The sequence below is a fragment of the Oncorhynchus kisutch genome, unplaced genomic scaffold (genome assembly GCF_002021735.2).
Source record: "Oncorhynchus kisutch isolate 150728-3 unplaced genomic scaffold, Okis_V2 scaffold646, whole genome shotgun sequence".
In the NCBI taxonomy this organism is placed as follows: Eukaryota; Metazoa; Chordata; class Actinopteri; order Salmoniformes; family Salmonidae; genus Oncorhynchus; species Oncorhynchus kisutch.
Genome location: NW_022262591.1, coordinates 112,501 through 131,167, shown reverse-complemented (window position 1 = coordinate 131,167; position 18,667 = coordinate 112,501). Strand labels below are relative to the sequence as shown.

Sequence of the window (18,667 nt, the reverse complement as noted above, 5' to 3'; positions counted from 1 at the left end):
CAGAGAGCATCATGAAGAACAAGGAACACACCAGGCAGGTCCGAGATACTGTTGTGAAGAAGTTTAATGCCGGATTTGGATACAAAACGATTTCCCAAGCTTTAAACATTCCAAGGAGCACTGTGCAAGCGATAATATTGAAATGGAAGGAGTATCAGACCACTGCAAATCTACCAAGACCTGGCCGTCCCTCTAAACTTTCAGCTCATACAAGGAGAAGACTGATCAGAGATGCAGCCAAGAGGCCCATGATCACTCTGGATGAACTGCAGAGATCTACAGCTGAGGTGGGAGACTCTGTCCATAGGACAACAATCAGTCGTATATTGCACAAATCTGGCCTTTATGGAAGAGTGGCAAGAAGAAAGCCATTTCTTAAAGATATCCATAAAAAGTGTAGTTTAAAGTTTGCCACAAGCCACCTGGGAGACACACCAAACATGTGGAAGAAGGTGCTCTGGTCAGATGAAACCAAAATTGAACTTTTTGGCAACAATGCAAAACGTTATGTTTGGCGTAAAAGCAACACAGTTCATCACCCTGAACACACCATCCCCACTGTCAAACATGGTGGTGACAGCATCATGGTTTGGGCCTGCTTTTCTTCAGCAGGGACAGGGAAGATGGTTAAAATTGATGGGAAGATGGATGGAGCCAAATACAGGACCATTCTGGAAGAAAACCTGATGGAGTCTGCAAAAGACCTGAGACTGGGACGGAGATTTGTCTTCCAACAAGACAATGATCCACAACATGAAGCAAAATCTACAATGGAATGGTTCAAAAATAAACATATCCAGGTGTTAGAATGGCCAAGTCAAAGTCCAGACCTGAATCCAATCGAGAATCTGTGGAAAGAACTGAAAACTGCTGTTCACAAATGCTCTCCATCCAACCTCACTGAGCTCGAGCTGTTTTGCAAGGAGGAATGGGAAAACATTTCAGTCTCTCGATGTGCAAAACTGATAGAGACATACCCCAAGTGACTTACAGCTGTAATCGCAGCAAAAGGTGGTGCTAAAAAGTATTAACTTAAGGGGGCTGAATAATTTTGCACGCCCAATTTTTCAGTTTTGGATTTGTTAAAAAAGTTTGAAATATCCAATAAATGTCGTTCCACTTCATGATTGTGTCCCATTTGTTGTTGATTCTTCACAAAAAAATACAGTTTTATATCTTTATGTTTGAAGCCTGAAATGTGGCAAAAGGTCGCAAAGTTCAAAGGGGCCGAATACTTTCGCAAGGCACTGTATATTTTATATTTGAGATTCTTCAAAGTAGCCAACACAGTTCCAGGCTGTGTAAGGGCTGGCTGGCTGGCTGGCTTGCTGGCTGGCTGTTTGTCCGTCTGTCTGTCTTTCTGGCTGGCTGGCTGGCTAGCTGGCTGTCTGGCTGGCTGTCTATCTATCTATCTGTCTATCTATCTATCTATCTATCTATCTATCTATCTATCATACTGTTCTCTCTCTCTCTATCTCTAATTTCAGACTGAGGGGATTGGTAAACAGTCACCTATAACCCCAGATTCTGTCTGCTGCACAATGACACACACACCACACAACACACACCACACACACCAACACCAAGGCTGTGACACCTGTTTGTTACGTGTAGGGCTCCTGGAGTAAAAGTGAGAGACAGAGAGAGAGAGAGGGAGAGAGAGAGAGAGAGAGAGAGAGAGAGAGAGGGGAGACAGAGAGAGAGGGAGACAGAGAGAGGGAGACAAAGAGAGAGAGAGAGAGAGAGAGAGAGAGAGAGAGAGAGAGAGAGAGAGAGCATATGTGTGTGTATATGTGGATGTGTGTGTGTGCGTGTGTGTGTGTGCCTGTGTATGTGTAGGGGGGTAATTACGGTGTAGGGTGTCTCCGGCTGTGACCTAGGAGCATCCACTAACTGCCAGAGAGAGAGAGAGAGAAAGAGAGAGAGAGAGAGAGAGAGAGAGAGAGTGAGAGCAGAGCAAGTTGACAGAGAGAGACAGAGCGCTTCATCGGCGAGAGCTGCACCTGATAAAGAGGAGATTGGAATTGGAAGCGAAGGATATTTTCCTGCTGGAACTAAGAGACTCTCACCTGTAGAGAAGAAGAACACCTCTATTCCTTCATTCCACCAGCTCCTCTTCCTGCTCGGTGTCTGAGTGTGAGGGTGCTGCGTGACTGTTGAGAGGAAAGTGTGTTTGTGTGTGGGACTGGTGTGCGTACATGTGAGTATTTATGTGCTTGTGGTGTGTGAGGTGGCCTGGTATGTGTATGTTTATAGTTGTGAGTGAGTGGGAGTGTCTGTGTGTACGGTTGTGTGTGTGTGTGGAAGTGTATGAGCGTATATGAGCTTATGTACAGGCCCTAATGCCATCAGCAACAAAGGCAGAGTATGTGGAGGGTGGAGGTGTGGTGGGTGAGGGGGAGTCTGGTGGCATTGTGAGCCAGTTGGAGGCCTCTGGGCTGGGTAGAGAGCGACATGCCCACTCCTGTCTGAAGGCCCCCAGGGAGCTTCTGAGGAGCTTCCCTCACTCCAAACGGGTGGGCTCCTATCTGGTGGGGAAGATGATCAACAAGGGCTCCTTCGCTAAGGTCATGGAGGGGCTCCACATCAGCACAGGAGAGAAGGTACTTCTTCACATTTGTTTTATTTTACCTGTATTTAACAGTTTAGAACAAATTCTTATTCTCAATGACAGCCTAGGAACAGTGGGTTAACTGCCTTGTTCAGAGGCAGAACGTTGTCAGCTCGGGGATTCGATCAGCAACCTTTTGATTACTGGCCAAACGCTCTATCCACTAGACTGCCCTGCAGAGGGATTCTGGGATGGTGGTGTGGATCAGGAAGTCTCTAACCACTAGACTACCCTGCAGAGGGGTTCTGGGATGGTGGTGTGGATCAGGAAGTCTCTAACCACTAGACTACCCTGCAGAGGGGTTCTGGGATGGTGGTGTGGATCAGGAAGTATCTAAACACTAGACTACCCTGCAGAGGGGTTCTGGGATGGTGGTGTGAATCATGAAGTCTCTAACCACTAGACTACCCTGCAGAGGGGTTCTGGGATGGTGGTGTGTATCATGAAGTCTCTAACCACTAGACTACCCTGCAGAGGTGTTCTGGGATGGTAGTGCGGTTCAGTGAGTCTCTAACCACTAGTCTGTGTATGTGACCTGGTCTCCATAGCGATGACCTCAGATGTATTTTTCTGCTTCAGTATTGTTCATTTGAACCCCTGTTACAGCTGGTTCAACTCAGCTAGATCTGGAGGCTTGGTTTATACCTCTATTGACTGTGTTGTACTGTGTTGTAGTGACTGTGTTGTATAGACTGTGTTGTAGTGACTGTGTTGTATTGACTGTGTTGTATAGACTGTGTTGTATTGACTGTGTTATATAGACTGTGTTGTATTGACTGTGTTATATTGACTGTGTTATATAGACTGTGTTGTATTGACTGTGTTGTATAGACTGTGTTGTATTGACTGTGTTATATAGACTGTGTTGTATTGACTGTGTTATATTGACTGTGTTATATAGACTGTGTTGTATTGACTGTGTTATATAGACTGTGTTGTATTGACTGTGTTATATTGACTGTGTTATATAGACTGTGTTGTATTGACTGTGTTATATTGACTGTGTTGTATTGACTGTGTTGTATTGACTGTGTTGTGTTGACTGTGTTGTGTTGACTGTGTTGTATTGACTGTGTTGTATTGACTGTGTTGTATTGACTGTGTTGTATTGACTGTGTTGTGTTGACTGTGTTGTATTGACTGTGTTGTGTTGACTGTGTTGTATTGACTGTGTTGTATTGACTGTGTTGTGTTGACTGTGTTGTATTGACTGTGTTATCTTGACTGTGTTGTGTTGGCTGTGTTGTGTTGACTGTGTTGTGTTGACTGTGTTGTATTGACTGTGTTGTGTTGGCTGTGTTGTATTGACTGTGTTGTATTGACTGTGTTGTGTTGGCTGTGTTGTGTTGGCTGTGTTCAAATCAAATGTTACAGTGGAATGCTTACTAACAAGCCCTTAAGCAAAAAATTAAAAATAGAAGCCTTTTGGACAAATACTTGGCGCTCCGGTACCGCTTGCCGTCCGGTAGAAGAGAGAACAGTCTATGACTAGGGTGACTGGAGTCTGACAATTTTTAGGGCCTTACTCTTACACCGCCTTGTATAGAGATCCTGGATGACAGAAAGCTTAGCCCCAGTGATGTACTGGGCCGTACGCAATACCCTCTGTAGTGCCTTGTGGTCAGAGGCCGAGCAGTTGCCATACCAGCAGTGATGCAACCAATATGCTTCGATGGTACAGCTGTACAAACAAATCAAATCAAATGTATTTATATAGCCCTTCATACATCAGCTGATATCTCAAAGTGCTATACAGAAACCCAGCCTAAAACCCCAAACAGCAAGCAATGCAGGTGTAGAAGCACGGTGGCTAGGAATAACTCCCTAGAAAGGCAGGAACCTAAGAATAACCCTAGAGAGGAACCAGGCTATGAGGGGTGTCCAGTCCTCTTCTGGCTGTGGAGATTATAACAGAACATGGCCAAGATGTTCAAATGTTCATAAATGACCAGCAGGGTCCAATAATAATAATTACAGTAGTTGTAGAGGGTGCAACAAGTCAGCACCTCAGGAGTAAATGTCAGTTGGCTTTTCATAGCCGATCATTAAGAGTATCTCTACCACTCCTGCTTTCTCTAGTGAGTTCAAAACAGCAGGTCTGGGACAGGTAGCACATCCGGTGAACAGGTCAGGATTCCATAGCCGTAGGCAGAACAGTTGAAACTGGAGCAGCAGCATGGCCAGGTGGACTGGGGATATCAAGGAGTCATCATGCCAGGTTGTCTTGAGGCATGGTCCTAGGGCTCAGGTCCTCCGAGAGAGAAAGAAAGAGAGAAAGAGAGAATTAGAGAAAGCATACTTAAATTCACACAGGACACCGGATAAGACAGGAGAAGTACTCCAGATATAACAAACTGACCCTAGCCTCCCGACACATAAACTACTGCAGCATAAATACTGGAGGCTGAGACAGGAGGGGTCAGGAGACACTGTGGCCCCATCCGATGACACCCCCGGACAGGGCCAAATAGGAAGGATATAACCCCGTCCACTTTGCCAAAACACAGCCCCCACACCACTAAAGGGAAATCTTCCACCACCAACTTACCATCCTGAGACAAGGCCGAGAATAGCCAACTAAGATCTCCACCACGGCACAACCCAAGGGGGGGGGGGGGGGGGGGGGCGCCAACCCTTCCTGATGGACCGCCCCCCCAATCACGTCAGTGACTCAAACCACTCAAGTGACGCACCCTTCCCAGGGACGGCATGAAAGAGCACTAGTAAGCCAGTGACTCAGCCCCTGTAATAGGGTTAGAGGCAGAGAATCCCACTGGAAAGAGGGGAACCGGCCAGGCAGAGACAGCAATGGCGGTTCGTTGCTCCAGAGCCTTTCCGTTCACCTTCACACTCCTGGGCCAGACTACACTCAATCATATGACCCACCGAAGAGATGAGTCTTCAGTAAAGACTTAAAGGTTGAGACCGAGTCTGCGTCTCTCACATGGGTAGGCAGACCATTCCATAAAAATGGAGCTCTATAGGAGAAAGCCCTGCCTCCAGCTGTTTGCTTAGAAATTCTAGGGACAATTAGGAGGCCTGTGTCTTGTGACCATAGCGTACGTGTAGGTATGTACGGCAGGACCAAATCAGAGAGATAGGTAGGAGCAAGCCCATGTAATGCTTTGTAGGTTAACAGTAATATTCAGCCCTTGCCTTGACAGGAAGCCAGTGTAGGGAGGCTAGCACTGGAGTAATATGATCAAATTTTTTGGTTCCAGTCAGGATTCTAGCAGCCATATTTAGCACTAACTGAAGCTTATTTAGTGCTTTATCCGGGTAGAAAGTAGAGCATTGCAGTAGTCTAACCTAGAAGTAACAAAAGCATGGCTACATTTTTCTGCATCATTTTTGGACAGAAAGTTTCTGATTTTTGCAATGTTACATAGATGGAAAAAAGCTGTCCTTGAAACAGTCTTGATATGTTCGTCAAAAGAGAGATCGGGGTCCAGAGTAACACCGAGGTCCTTCACAGTTTTATTTGAGACGACTGTACAACCATCAAGATGAATTGTCAGATTCAACAGAAGATCTCTTTGTTTCTTTGGGCCTAGAACAAGCATCTCTGTTTTGTCCGAGTTTAAAAGTAGAACGTTTGCAGCCATCCACTTCCTTATGTCTGAAACACATGCTTCTTGCGAGGACAATTTTGGGGCTTCACCATGTTTCATTGAAATGTACAGCTGTGTGTCATCCGCATAGCAGTGAAAGTTAACATTATGTTTTCGAATGACATCCCCCAAGAGTTCAAATATATAGTGAAAACAATAGTGGTCCTAAAACGGAACTTTGAGGAACACCGAAACTTACACTTGATTTGTCAGAGGACAAACCATTCACAGAGACAAACTGATATCTTTCGACAGATAAGATCTAAACCAGGCCAGAACTTTTGGGTTTCCAATCTCTCCAAAAGAATGTGGTGATCGATGGTATCAAAAGCAGCACTAAGGTCTAGGAACACAAGGACAGATGCAGAGCCTCGGTCTGATGCCATTCAAAGGTAATTTACCACCTTCACAAGTGCATTCACAGTGCTATGATGGGGTCTAAAACCAGCCTGAGCATTTTGTACACATTGTTTGTCTTCAGGAAGGCAGTGTTTGTCTACAGCTTCGATAGTTTTTTTTATTTTCTTTGTCAAGGTTTGACTTTTTCAAGAGAGGCTTTATTAATCAAATCAAATCAAATCAAATTTTATTTGTCACATACACATGGTTAGCAGATGTTAATGCGAGTGTAGCGAAATGCTTGTGCTTCTAGTTCCGACAATGCAGTAATAACGAACAAGTAATCTAACTAACAATTCCAAAAAAAACTACTGTCTTATACACAGTGTAAGGGGATAAGGAATATGTACATAAGGATATATGAATGAGTGATGGTACAGAGCAGCATAGGCAAGACACAGTATATGATATCGAGTACAGTATAACATATGAGATGAGTATGTAAACAAAGTGGCATAGTTAAAGTGGCTAGTGATACATGTATTACATAAGGATGCAGTCGATGATATAGAGTCCAGTATATACGTATGCATATGAGATGAATAATGTAGGGTAAGTAACATTATATAAGGTAGCATTGTTTAAAGTGGCTAGTGATATATTTACATCATTTCCCATCAATTCCCATTATTAAAGTGGCTGGAGTCAGTGTCATTGACAGTGTGTTGGCAGCAGCCACTCAATGTTAGTGGTGGCTGTTTAACAGTCTGATGGCCTTGAGATAAAAGCTGTTTTTCAGTCTCTCGGTCCCAGCTTTGATGCACCTGTACTGACCTCGCCTTCTGGATGACAGCGGGGTGAACAGGCAGTGGCTCAGGTGGTTGATGTCTTTGATGATCTTTATGGCCTTCCTGTAGCATCGGGTGGTGTAGGTGTCCTGGAGGGCAGGTAGTTTGCCCCCGGTGATGCGTTGTGCAGACCTCACTACCCTCTGGAGAGCCTTACGGTTGAGGGCGGTGCAGTTGCCATACCAGGCGGTGATACAGCCCGCCAGGATGCTCTCGATTGTGCATCTGTAGAAGTTTGTGAGTGCTTTTGGTGACAAGCCGAATTTCTTCAGCCTCCTGAGGTTGAAGAGGCGCTGCTGCGTGAGTGGACCTGTGTGAGTGGACCAATTCAGTTTGTCTGTGATGTGTATGCCAAGGAACTTAAAACTTGCTACCCTCTCCACTACTGTTCCATCGATGTGGATAGGGGGGTGTTCCCTCTGCTGTTTCCTGAAGTCCACAATCATCTCCTTAGTTTTGTTGATGTTGAGTGTGAGGTTATTTTCCTGACACCACACTCCGAGGGCCCTCCCCTCCTCCCTGTAGGCCGTCTCGTCGTTGTTGGTAATCAAGCCTACCACTGTTGTGTCGTCCGCAAACTTGATGATTGCGTGCGTGGCCACGCAGTCGTGGGTAAACAGGGAGTACAGGAGAGGGCTCAGAATGCACCCTTGTGGGGCCCCAGTGTTGAGGATCAGCAGGGGAGGAGATGTTGTTGCCTACCCTCACCACCTGGGGGCGGCCCGTCAGGAAGTCCAGTACCCAGTTGCACAGGGCGGGGTCGAGACCCAGGGTCTCGAGCTTGATGACGAGCTTGGAGGGTACTATGGTGTTGAATGCCGAGCTGTAGTCGATGAACAGCATTCTCACATAGGTATTCCTCTTGTCCAGATGGGTTAGGGCAGTGTGCAGTGTGGTTGAGATTGCATCGTCTGTGGACCTATTTGGGCGGTAAGCAAATTGGAGTGGGTCTAGGGTGTCAGGTAGGGTGGAGGTGATATGGTCCTTGACTAGTCTCTCAAAGCACTTCATGATGACGGATGTGAGTGCTACGGGGCGGTAGTCGTTTAGCTCAGTTACCTTAGCTTTCTTGGGAACAGGAACAATGGTGGCCCTCTTGAAGCATGTGGGAACAGCAGACTGGTATAGGGATTGATTGAATATGTCCGTAAACACACCGGCCAGCTGGTCTGCGCATGCTCTGAGGGCGTGGCTGGGGATGCCGTCTGGGCCTGCAGCCTTGCGAGGGTTAACACGTTTAAATGTCTTACTCACCTCGGCTGCAGTGAAGGAGAGACCGCATGTTTTCGTTGCAGGCCGTGTCAGTGGCACAGTATTGTCCTCAAAGCGGGCAAAAAAGTTATTTAGTCTGCCTGGGAGCAAGACATCCTGGTCCGTGACTGGGCTGGATTTCTTCCTGTAGTCCGTGATTGACTGTAGACCCTGCCACATGCCTCTTGTGTCTGAGCCGTTGAATTGAGATTCTACTTTGTCTCTGTACTGGCGCTTAGCTTGTTTGATAGCCTTGCGGAGGGAATAGCTGCACTGTTTGTATTCGGTCATGTTACCAGACACCTTGCCCTGATTAAAAGCAGTGGTTCGCGCTTTCAGTTTCACACGAATGCTGCCATCAATCCACGGTTTCTGGTTAGGGAATGTTTTAATCGTTGCTATGGGAACGACATCTTCAACGCACGTTCTAATGAACTCGCACACCGAATCAGCGTATTCGTCAATGTTGTTAACTGACGCAATACGAAACATCTCCCAGTCCACGTAATGGAAGCAGTCTTGGAGTGTGGAGTCAGCTTGGTCGGACCAGCGTTGGACAGACCTCAGCGTGGGAGCTTCTTGTTTTAGTTTCTGTCTGTAAGCAGGGATCAACAAAATGGAGTCGTGGTCAGCTTTTCCGAAAGGGGGGCGGGGCAGGGCCTTATATGCGTCGCGGAAGTTAGAGTAACAATGATCCAAGGTCTTTCCACCCCTGGTTGTGCAATCGATATGCTGATAAAATTTAGGGAGTCTTGTTTTCAGATTAGCCTTGTTAAAATCCCCAGCTACAATGAATGCAGCCTCCGGATAAATTGTTTCCAGTTTGCAGAGAGTTAAATAAAGTTCGTTCAGAGCCATCGATGTGTCTGCTTGGGGGGGGATATATACGGCTGTGATTATAATCGAAGAGAATTCTCTTGGCAGATAATGCGGTCTACATTTGATTGTGAGGAATTCTAAATCAGGTGAACAGAAGGATTTGAGTTCCTGTATGTTTCTTTCATCACACCATGTCACGTTGGCCATAAGGCATACGCCCCCACCCCTCTTCTTACCAGAAAGATGTTTGTTTCTGTCGGCGCGATGCGTGGAGAAACCCGTTGGCTGCACCACTTCGGATAGCGTCTCTCCGGTGAGCCATGTTTCCGTGAAGCAGAGAACGTTACAGTCTCTGATGTCCCTCTGGAATGCTACCCTTGCTCGGATTTCATCAACCTTGTTGTCAAGAGACTGGACATTGGCAAGAAGAATGCTAGGGAGTGGTGCACGGTGTGCCCGTCTCCGGAGTCTGACCAGAAGACTGCCTCGTTTCCCTCTCTTTCGGAGTCGTTTTTTTTGGGTCGCTGCATAGGATCTGCTCCGTTGTACTGTCTGTAAGGCAGAACACAGGATCTGCGTTGCGAAAAACATATTCTTGGTCGTACTGATGGTGAGTTGACGCTGCTCTTATATTCAGTAGTTATTCCCGACTGTATGTAATGAAACCTAAGATGACCTGGGGTACCAATGTAAGAAATAACACGTAAAAAAAAAAAAAAACTGCATAGTTTCCTAGGAACGCGAAGCGAGGCGGCCATCTCTGTCGGCGCTGGAAGAGACTGCGACTTTTAGTGAGTTTGGTACACATACGGTGGATAGAGAGCCGTTTATTATGTTCAACATAGGAGGGCCAGGCACAGGAAGCAGCTCTTTCAGTAGTTTAGTTGGAATAGGGTCCAGTATGCAGCTTGAAGTTTTAAAGGCCATGATTATTTTCATCATTGTGTCAAGAGATATAATACTAAAACACTTGAGTGTCTCTCTTGATCCTAGGTCATGGCAGAGTTGTGCAGACACAGGAGAACTGAGCTTGAGATTGAGATTTAAAGAGGAGTCCGTCATTTGCTTTCTAATAATCATGATCTTTTCCTCAAAGAAGTTCATGAATTTATTACTGCTGAAGTGAAAGCCATCCTCACTTGGCCATTCTCAAAACCTTTTGAGGGTCTGAGGACACATGCCAAATCTTTTCAGTCTCGTGAGGAGTAGGTTTCGTAGTGCCCTCTTCACGCCTGTCTTGGTGTGCTTGGACCATGATAGTTTGTTGGTGATGAGTACAGCAAGGAACTTGAAGCTCTCAACCTGCTCCACTACAGCCCTGTCGATGAGAATGGGGGCATGCTTGGTCCTCCCTTTCCTGTAGTCCACAATCATCTCCTTTGTCTTGATTATATAATATATTATATTGAAGGACCACCCGGCCTGGTCTCCGACCTCCTCCCTATAGGCTGTCTCTTCATTGTCTTGATCACATTGAGGGACAGGTTGTTGTTCTGGCACCACACTGCCAGGTCTCTGACCTCCTCCCTTTCATTGTTGTCGGTGATCAGGCCTACGACTGTTGTGTCATCTGCAAGCGTAATGATGGTGTTGGAGTCGTGCCCGGCCATGCAGTCATGAGTGAACAGGGAATGCAGGAGGGGACTGAGCACGCACCCCTGAGAGGCCCCTGTGTTGGGGGTCAGCATTGCGGATGTGTTGTTGCCTACACTTACCACCTGGAGGGCGGTCAGTCAGGAAGTCCAGGATCCAGTTGCAGAGGGAGATGTTTAGTCCCCGGGTCCTTAGCTTAGTGATGAGCTTTGAGGGCACTATGGTGTTGAATGCTGATCTGTTGTCAATGAATAGCATTCTCAAATAGGTCTTAATTTTGTCCAGGTGGGAAAGGGCAGTGTGAAGTGCAATAGAGATTGAATCATCTGTGGATCTGTTGGGGCGGTATGCAAATTGGAGGTTTTACTCACATCGGATTTGGAGAGCGCGATCACACAGTCATCCAGAACAATTGGTGCCCTCACGCATGGTTCAGTGTTGTATGCCTCGAGCAGAGAAGGCATTTTCCCCATCTGGTAGGCTCACGTCACTGGACAGCTCTTGGCTGGATTTCCCTTTGTATTCCGTAATAGTTTGCAAGCCCTGCCACATCCGACGAGGGTCAGAGCCGGTGTAGTAGGATTTGATATTACTAGTATTTACACTTAGCCTGTTTAATGGTTTGTCGGAGGGCGTAGCAGGATTTCTTATAAGCGTCCGGATTAGTGTCCCACTTTTAGTGTCCCACTCTACCCTTTAGCTCAGTGCGGATGTTGCCGGTAATCCATGGCTTCTGGTTGGGATATGTACAGTATGTATGAGCAATGTGGAGACAACGTTGTCGATGCAGTTATTAATGAAGACAGTGACTGATGTGGTAAACTTGGAAATGTTATCGGATGAGTATTGCAGTCTGCGCTAGCACTACAGTCCTGTAGCATCCTCTTCATCCTCTTCATCCCTCTTCATTGTCACATTGAGTGCATCACTGGCACTTCCTGATTTACCTTTTTTCTTGTAAGCAGGAATCAGGAGGACATAGTTATGTTCTGATTTGCCAAAGGGAAAGGGGGGAGAGCCTTGAATTGACTGTGTTGTATTGACTGTGATGTATTGACTGTGTTGTATTGACTGTGTTGTATTGACTGTGTTGTATTGACTGTGTTGTGTTGACTGTGCTGTATTGATTGTCATGTATTGACTGTGTTGTGTTGACTGTGCTGTATTGACGGTCATGTATTGACTGTGTTGTGTTGACTCTGTTGTATTGATGGTGTTTAATTGACTATTGTGGTGACTGTGTTAAGTGTGTAGTTTTAACTGTGTTGTATTGACTGTGCTGTATTGACTGGGGGAGACACCCTGGACCCAAACTGTTACAGACCTATATCCATCCTGCCCTGCCTATCTAAGGTCTTCGAAAGCCAAGTCAACAAACAGGTCACTGACCATCTCGAATCCCACCGCACCTTCTCCGCTGTGCAATCTGGTTTCCGAGCCGGTCATGGGTGCACCTCAGCCACACTCAAGGTACTCAACGATATCATAACCGCCATCGATAAAAGACAGTACTGTGCAGCCGTCTTCATCGACCTTGCCAAGGCTTTCGACTCTGTCAATCATCATATTCTTATCGGCAGACTCAGGAGCCTAGGTTTTTCAGATGACTGCCTTGCCTGGTTCACCAATTACTTTGCAGACAGAGTTCAGTGCGTCAAATCGGAGGGCATGCTGTCTGGTCCTCTGGCAGTCTCTATGGGGGTGCCACAGGGTTCAATTCTCGGGCCGACTCTTTTCTCTGTGTATATCAATGATGTTGCTCTTGCTGCGGGCGATTCCCTGATCCACCTCTACGCAGACGACACCATTCTATATACCTTCGGCCCGTCTTTGGACACTGTGCTATCTAACCTCCAAACAAGCTTCAATGCCATACAACACTCCTTCCGTGGCCTCCAACTGCTCTTAAACGCTAGTAAAACCAAATGCATGCTTTTCAACCGGTCGCTGCCTGCACCCGCATGCCCGACTAGCATCACCACCCTGGATGGTTCCGACCTAGAATATGTGGACGTCTATAAGTACCTAGGTGTCTGGCTAGACTGCAAACTCTCCTTCCAGACTCATATCAAACATCTCCAATCGAAAATCAAATCAAGAGTCGGCTTTCTATTCCGCAACAAAGCCTCCTTCACTCACGCCGCCAAGCTTACCCTAGTAAAACTGACTATCCTACCGATCCTCGACTTCGGCGAGGTCATCTACAAAATGGCTTCCAACACTCTACTCAGCAAACTGGATGCAGTCTATCACAGTGCCATCCGTCTCGTCACTAAAGCACCTTATACCACCCACCACTGCGACTTGTATGCTCTAGTCGGCTGGCCCTCGCTACATATTCGTCGCCAGACCCACTGGCTCCAGGTCATCTACAAGTCCATGCTAGGTAAAGCTCCGCCTTATCTCAGCTCACTGGTCACGATGGCAACACCCATCCGTAGCACGCGCTCCAGCAGGTGTATCTCACTGATCATCCCTAAAGCCAACACCTCATTTGGCCACCTTTCGTTCCAGTACTCTGCTGCCTGTGACTGGAACGAATTGCAAAAATCGCTGAAGTTGGAGACTTTTATCTCCCTCACCAACTTCAAACATCAGCTATCTGAGCAGCTAACCGATCGCTGCAGCTGTACATAGTCTATTGGTAAATAGCCCACCCTTTTTCACCTACCTCATCCCCATACTGTTTTTATTTATTTACTTTTCTGCTCTTTTGCACACCAATATCTCTACCTGTACATGACCATCTGATCATTCATCATTCCAGTGTTAATCTGCAAAATTGTAATTATTTGCCTAATTCTCATGCCTTTTGCACACATTGTATATAGACTCCCCCTTTGGTTTCTACTGTGTTATTGACTTGTTAATTGTTTACTCCATGTGTAACTCTTTGTTGTCTGCTCACACTGCTATGCTTTATCTTGGCCAGGTCGCAGTTGCAAATGAGAACTTGTTCTCAACTAGCCTACCTGGTTAAATAAAGGTGTTCTCAACTAGCCTACCTGGTTAAATAAAGGTGTTCTCAACTAGCCTACCTGGTTAAATAAAGGTGTTCTCAACTAGCCTACCTGGTTAAATAAAGGTGTTCTCAACTAGCCTACCTGGTTAAATAAAGGTGTTCTCAACTAGCCTACCTGGTGAAATAAAGGTGTTCTCAACTAGCCTACCTGGTTAAATAAAGGTGAAATAAATAAAATAAAAAATAAAATAAAAATGTCATGACTGTGTTGTGTTGACTGTCATGTATTGACTGTGCTGTATTGACTGTCATGTATTGACTGTGCTGTATTGACTGTCATGTATTGACTGTGCTGTATTGACTGTCATGTATTGACTGTGCTGTATTGACTGTCATGTATTGACTGTGTTGTGTTGACTCTGTTGTATTGATGGTGTTTAATTGACTATTGTGGTGACTGTGTTAAGTGTGTAGTTTTAACTGTGTTGTATTGACTGTGTTGTATTGACTGTGTTGACTGTATTGTATTGACTGTGTTGTGTTGACTGTGTTGACTGTATTGTATTGACTGTGTTGTTTTGACTGTGTTGTGTTGACTGTGTTGTGTTGACTGTGTCTGTGTCAGGTGGCCATCAAGGTGATTGATAAGAAGAAGGCGAGGCAGGACTCATACGTTCTAAAGAATATGAAGAGAGAACCTCGTATTCACCAGATGGTCAGACATCCTCATATAGTAGTTCTACTGGAGGTAAGATACACACACACACATACACACACACACACACACACAAACACACACACAGCCACACAACTACACAAACACACACACAGCCACACAACTACACACACACGCACAGCCACACAACCACACACACACACACACAGCCACACAACTACACACACACGCAGCCACAAAACTACACACACACACAGCCACACAACTACACACACACACACACAGCCACACAACCACACACACACGCACAGCCACACAACTACACACAAACACACAGCCACAAAACTACACACACACACACAGCCACACAACTACACAAACACACACAGCCACACAATCACACACACACACATACACACCCACACACACACACACACACACACACAACCACACAACTACACACACACAGCCACACAACTACACACACATACACACACACAATCACACAACTACACACACACAGTCACACAACTACACACACACAGCCACAAAATGACACACACACACAGCCACACAACTACACACACACACACAGCCACACAAATACACACACACTCTCCCCTCAGACCCTGGAGACAGAGAACAGTTACTACATGGCAATGGAGCTGTGTGTTGGAGGAGATCTGATGGACCGAATCTGTGAGAAGAAACGTCTGGAGGAGAGAGAAGTCAGGAGATACACACGACAGATCCTCTCAGCTGTGGAGCACCTACACACACACGGCATCATACACAGGTCAGTACAGGCACACACACACACACACACACACACACACACACACACACACACACACACACACACACACACACACACGGCATCATACACAGGTCAGTACACACACACACATGGCATCATACACAGGTCAGTACACACACACACATGGCATCATACACAGGTCAGTACACACACGCACATGGCATCATACACAGGTCAGTACACACACACGGCATCATACACAGGTCAGTACAGACACACACACACGGCATCATACACAGGTCAGTACACACACACACATGGCATCATACACAGGTCAGTACACACACACAGCATCATACACAGGTCAGTACAGGCACACACATGGCATCATACACAGGTCAGTACACACACACACACGGCATCATACACAGGTCAGTACAGGCACACACACACACACACACACACGGCATCATACACAGGTCAGTACAGGCACTCACACACACACACACATGACATCATACACAGGTCAGTACACACACACACACAAACACACACACACGGCATCATACACAGGTCAGTACAGGCACACACAAACACACAAACACACGGCATCATACACAAGTCAGTACAGGCACACACACACACACACACACACACACACACACACACACACACACACGGCATCATACACAGGTCAGTACAGGCGCACACACACACACTCTCACACACACACATACACACACACATACACACATACACACGGCATCATGTTGGTTTCATCATGTAGGCTACCCTGTTGGTTTCAGCATGTAGGCCACCCTGTTGGTTCATCATGTAGGCCACCCTGTTGGTTTCGTCATGTAGGCCAGCCTGTTGGTTCATCATATAGGCCACCCTGTTGGGTCATCATGTAGGCCACCCTGTTGGTTCATCATATAGGCAACCCTGTTGGTTCATCATGTTTGCTTCCCTGTTGGTTTCATCATGTAGAAAACCCTGTTGGTTCATGATTCAGGCCACCCTGTTGGTTTCATCATGTAGGCCACCCTGTTGGTTTCATCATGTAGGCCACCCTGTTGGTTCATCATGTAGGCCACTCTGTTTGTTTCATCATGTAGGCCACCCTGTTGGTTCATCATGTAGGCCACCCTGTTGGTTCATCATATAGGCCACCCTGTTGGTTCATCATGTAGGCCAACTGTTGGTTTCATCATGTAGGCTACCCTGTTGGTTTCATCATATAGCCTACCCTGTTGGTTTCGTCATGTAGGCCACCCTGTTGGTTCATCATATAGGCCACCCTGTTGGTTCATCATGTAGGCCACCCTGTTGGTTTCATCATATAGGCCACCCTGTTGGTTTGTCATGTAGGCCACCCTTTTGGTTTCCATCATATAGGTCACCCTGTTGGTTTGTAGTAAAGAGAGCTACTGGAAAGGACAGAATCAGAGAAGCTAGGAAGGTGTCGTGCTGGTTAACAATCTAACTCTAACACAGGCACACACACACAGACATGGAAAATTACACACACACACACACACACACACAGGACGCACGCACCTACACACCCACACACATGCACACAGGACGCACGCACCTACACACCCACACACACACACACACACACACACACACACACACACACACACACACACACACACACAGGACGCACGCACCTACACACCCACACACATGCACACAGGACGCACGCACCTACACACACACACAACTGCAATGTGCACACAAAGCATCATGAAGTACAGCACATGACAGCAGCAGTTTCTAAACCTGAGGATATCTCTCTCTGTCTCTCAATTAAAATCAACTCCATTTCAATTCAATTTTAGGGTTTTATTGGCATTTGAAACATATGTTAACCTTGTGAAAGCAAGTGGAGAAGATATTATACAAAAGTGAAATAATAAATAATAAAAGAAAATAACAAATTAACTGTAAACATCACACTCACAGAAGTTCCAAAAGAATAAAGACATTTCAAATGTCATATTATGTATATATACAGTGTTGTAACGATGTACAAATGGTTAAAATATTTATTTACAAATGGTTAAAGTATTTACAATGGTGTTTGTTCTTCACTGGTTGACCTTTTTGTTGTGAAAACAGGTCACAAATCTTGCTGCTGTGATGCAACACTGTGGTATTTCACCCAGTAGACATGGGACTAAAAATCGGGTTTGTTTTCTAATTCTTTTTGTATCTGTGTAATCCGAGGGAAATATGTGTCTCTAATATGGTCATACATTTGGCAGGAGATCAGGAAGTGCAGCTCAGTTTCCACCTCATTTTGTGGGCAGTGCGCACATAGCGTGTCTTCTCTTGAGAGCCAGGTCTGCCTCCGGTGGCCTTTCTCAATAGCAAGGCTATGCTCACTGAGTCTGTACATAGTAAAATCTTTCCTTGAGTCTGGGTCAGTCACAGTGGTCAGGTATTCTGCCACTGTGTGCTCTCTGTTTAGGGCCAAATAGCATGCTCTGTTTTTTGTTAATTCTTTCCAATGTGTCAAGTAATTATCTTTTTGTTTTCTCATGATTTGGTTGGGTCTAATTGTGTTTATCTGTCCTGGGGCTCTGTGGGGTCTGTTTGTGTTTGTGAACAGAGCCCAAGGACCAGATTGCTTAGGGGACTCTTTCCAGGTTCATCTCTCTGTAGGTGAAGGCTTTGTTATGGAAGGTTTGGGAATCGCTTCCTTTTAGGTGGTTGTAGAATTTAACGTCTCTTTTCTGGATTTTGATAACTAGGTATTGGCCTAATTCCGCTTTACACACATTATTTGGTGTTCTATATTGTACACGGAGGATGTATTTGCAGAATTTGGCATGCAGAGTCTCAATTTGGTGTTTGTCCAATTTTGTGAAGTCTTGGTTGGTGAGCGGATCCCAGACCTCACAACCATAAAGGGCAATGGGTTCTATAACTGATTCAAGTATTTTTTTGCCAGATCCTAATTGGGATGTCAAATTTTATATTCCCTTTGATAGGATAGAAGGCCCTTCTTGCCTTGTCTCTCAGCTCATTCAAAGCTTTGTGGAAGTTACCTGTGGCGCTGATATTTAGGCCAAGGTATGTATAGTTTTTTGTGTGCTCTAGGGCAACGGTGTCTAGATGGAATTTGTATTTCGACTGGACCTTTTTTGGAACACCATTATTTTGGTCTAACTGAGATTTACTGTCAGGGC

At 45.8% G+C, this 18,667-nt stretch overlaps 1 protein-coding gene across 1 annotated transcript in view; it reads left to right on the top strand.

The window, feature by feature from the left end:
• Positions 1-2,342: 2,342 nt before the first annotated feature.
• The window catches only part of LOC109886508 (hormonally up-regulated neu tumor-associated kinase homolog A), a 59,634-nt gene continuing 43,309 nt past the window's right edge, over positions 2,343-18,667 (top strand). The window contains exons 1-3 of the mRNA XM_031815829.1: positions 2,343-2,603; positions 14,660-14,782; positions 15,337-15,506. Of these exons, the coding sequence (XP_031671689.1) occupies positions 2,343-2,603; positions 14,660-14,782; positions 15,337-15,506 (554 nt within the window). The remainder of the gene's footprint in view (positions 2,604-14,659; positions 14,783-15,336; positions 15,507-18,667) is intronic.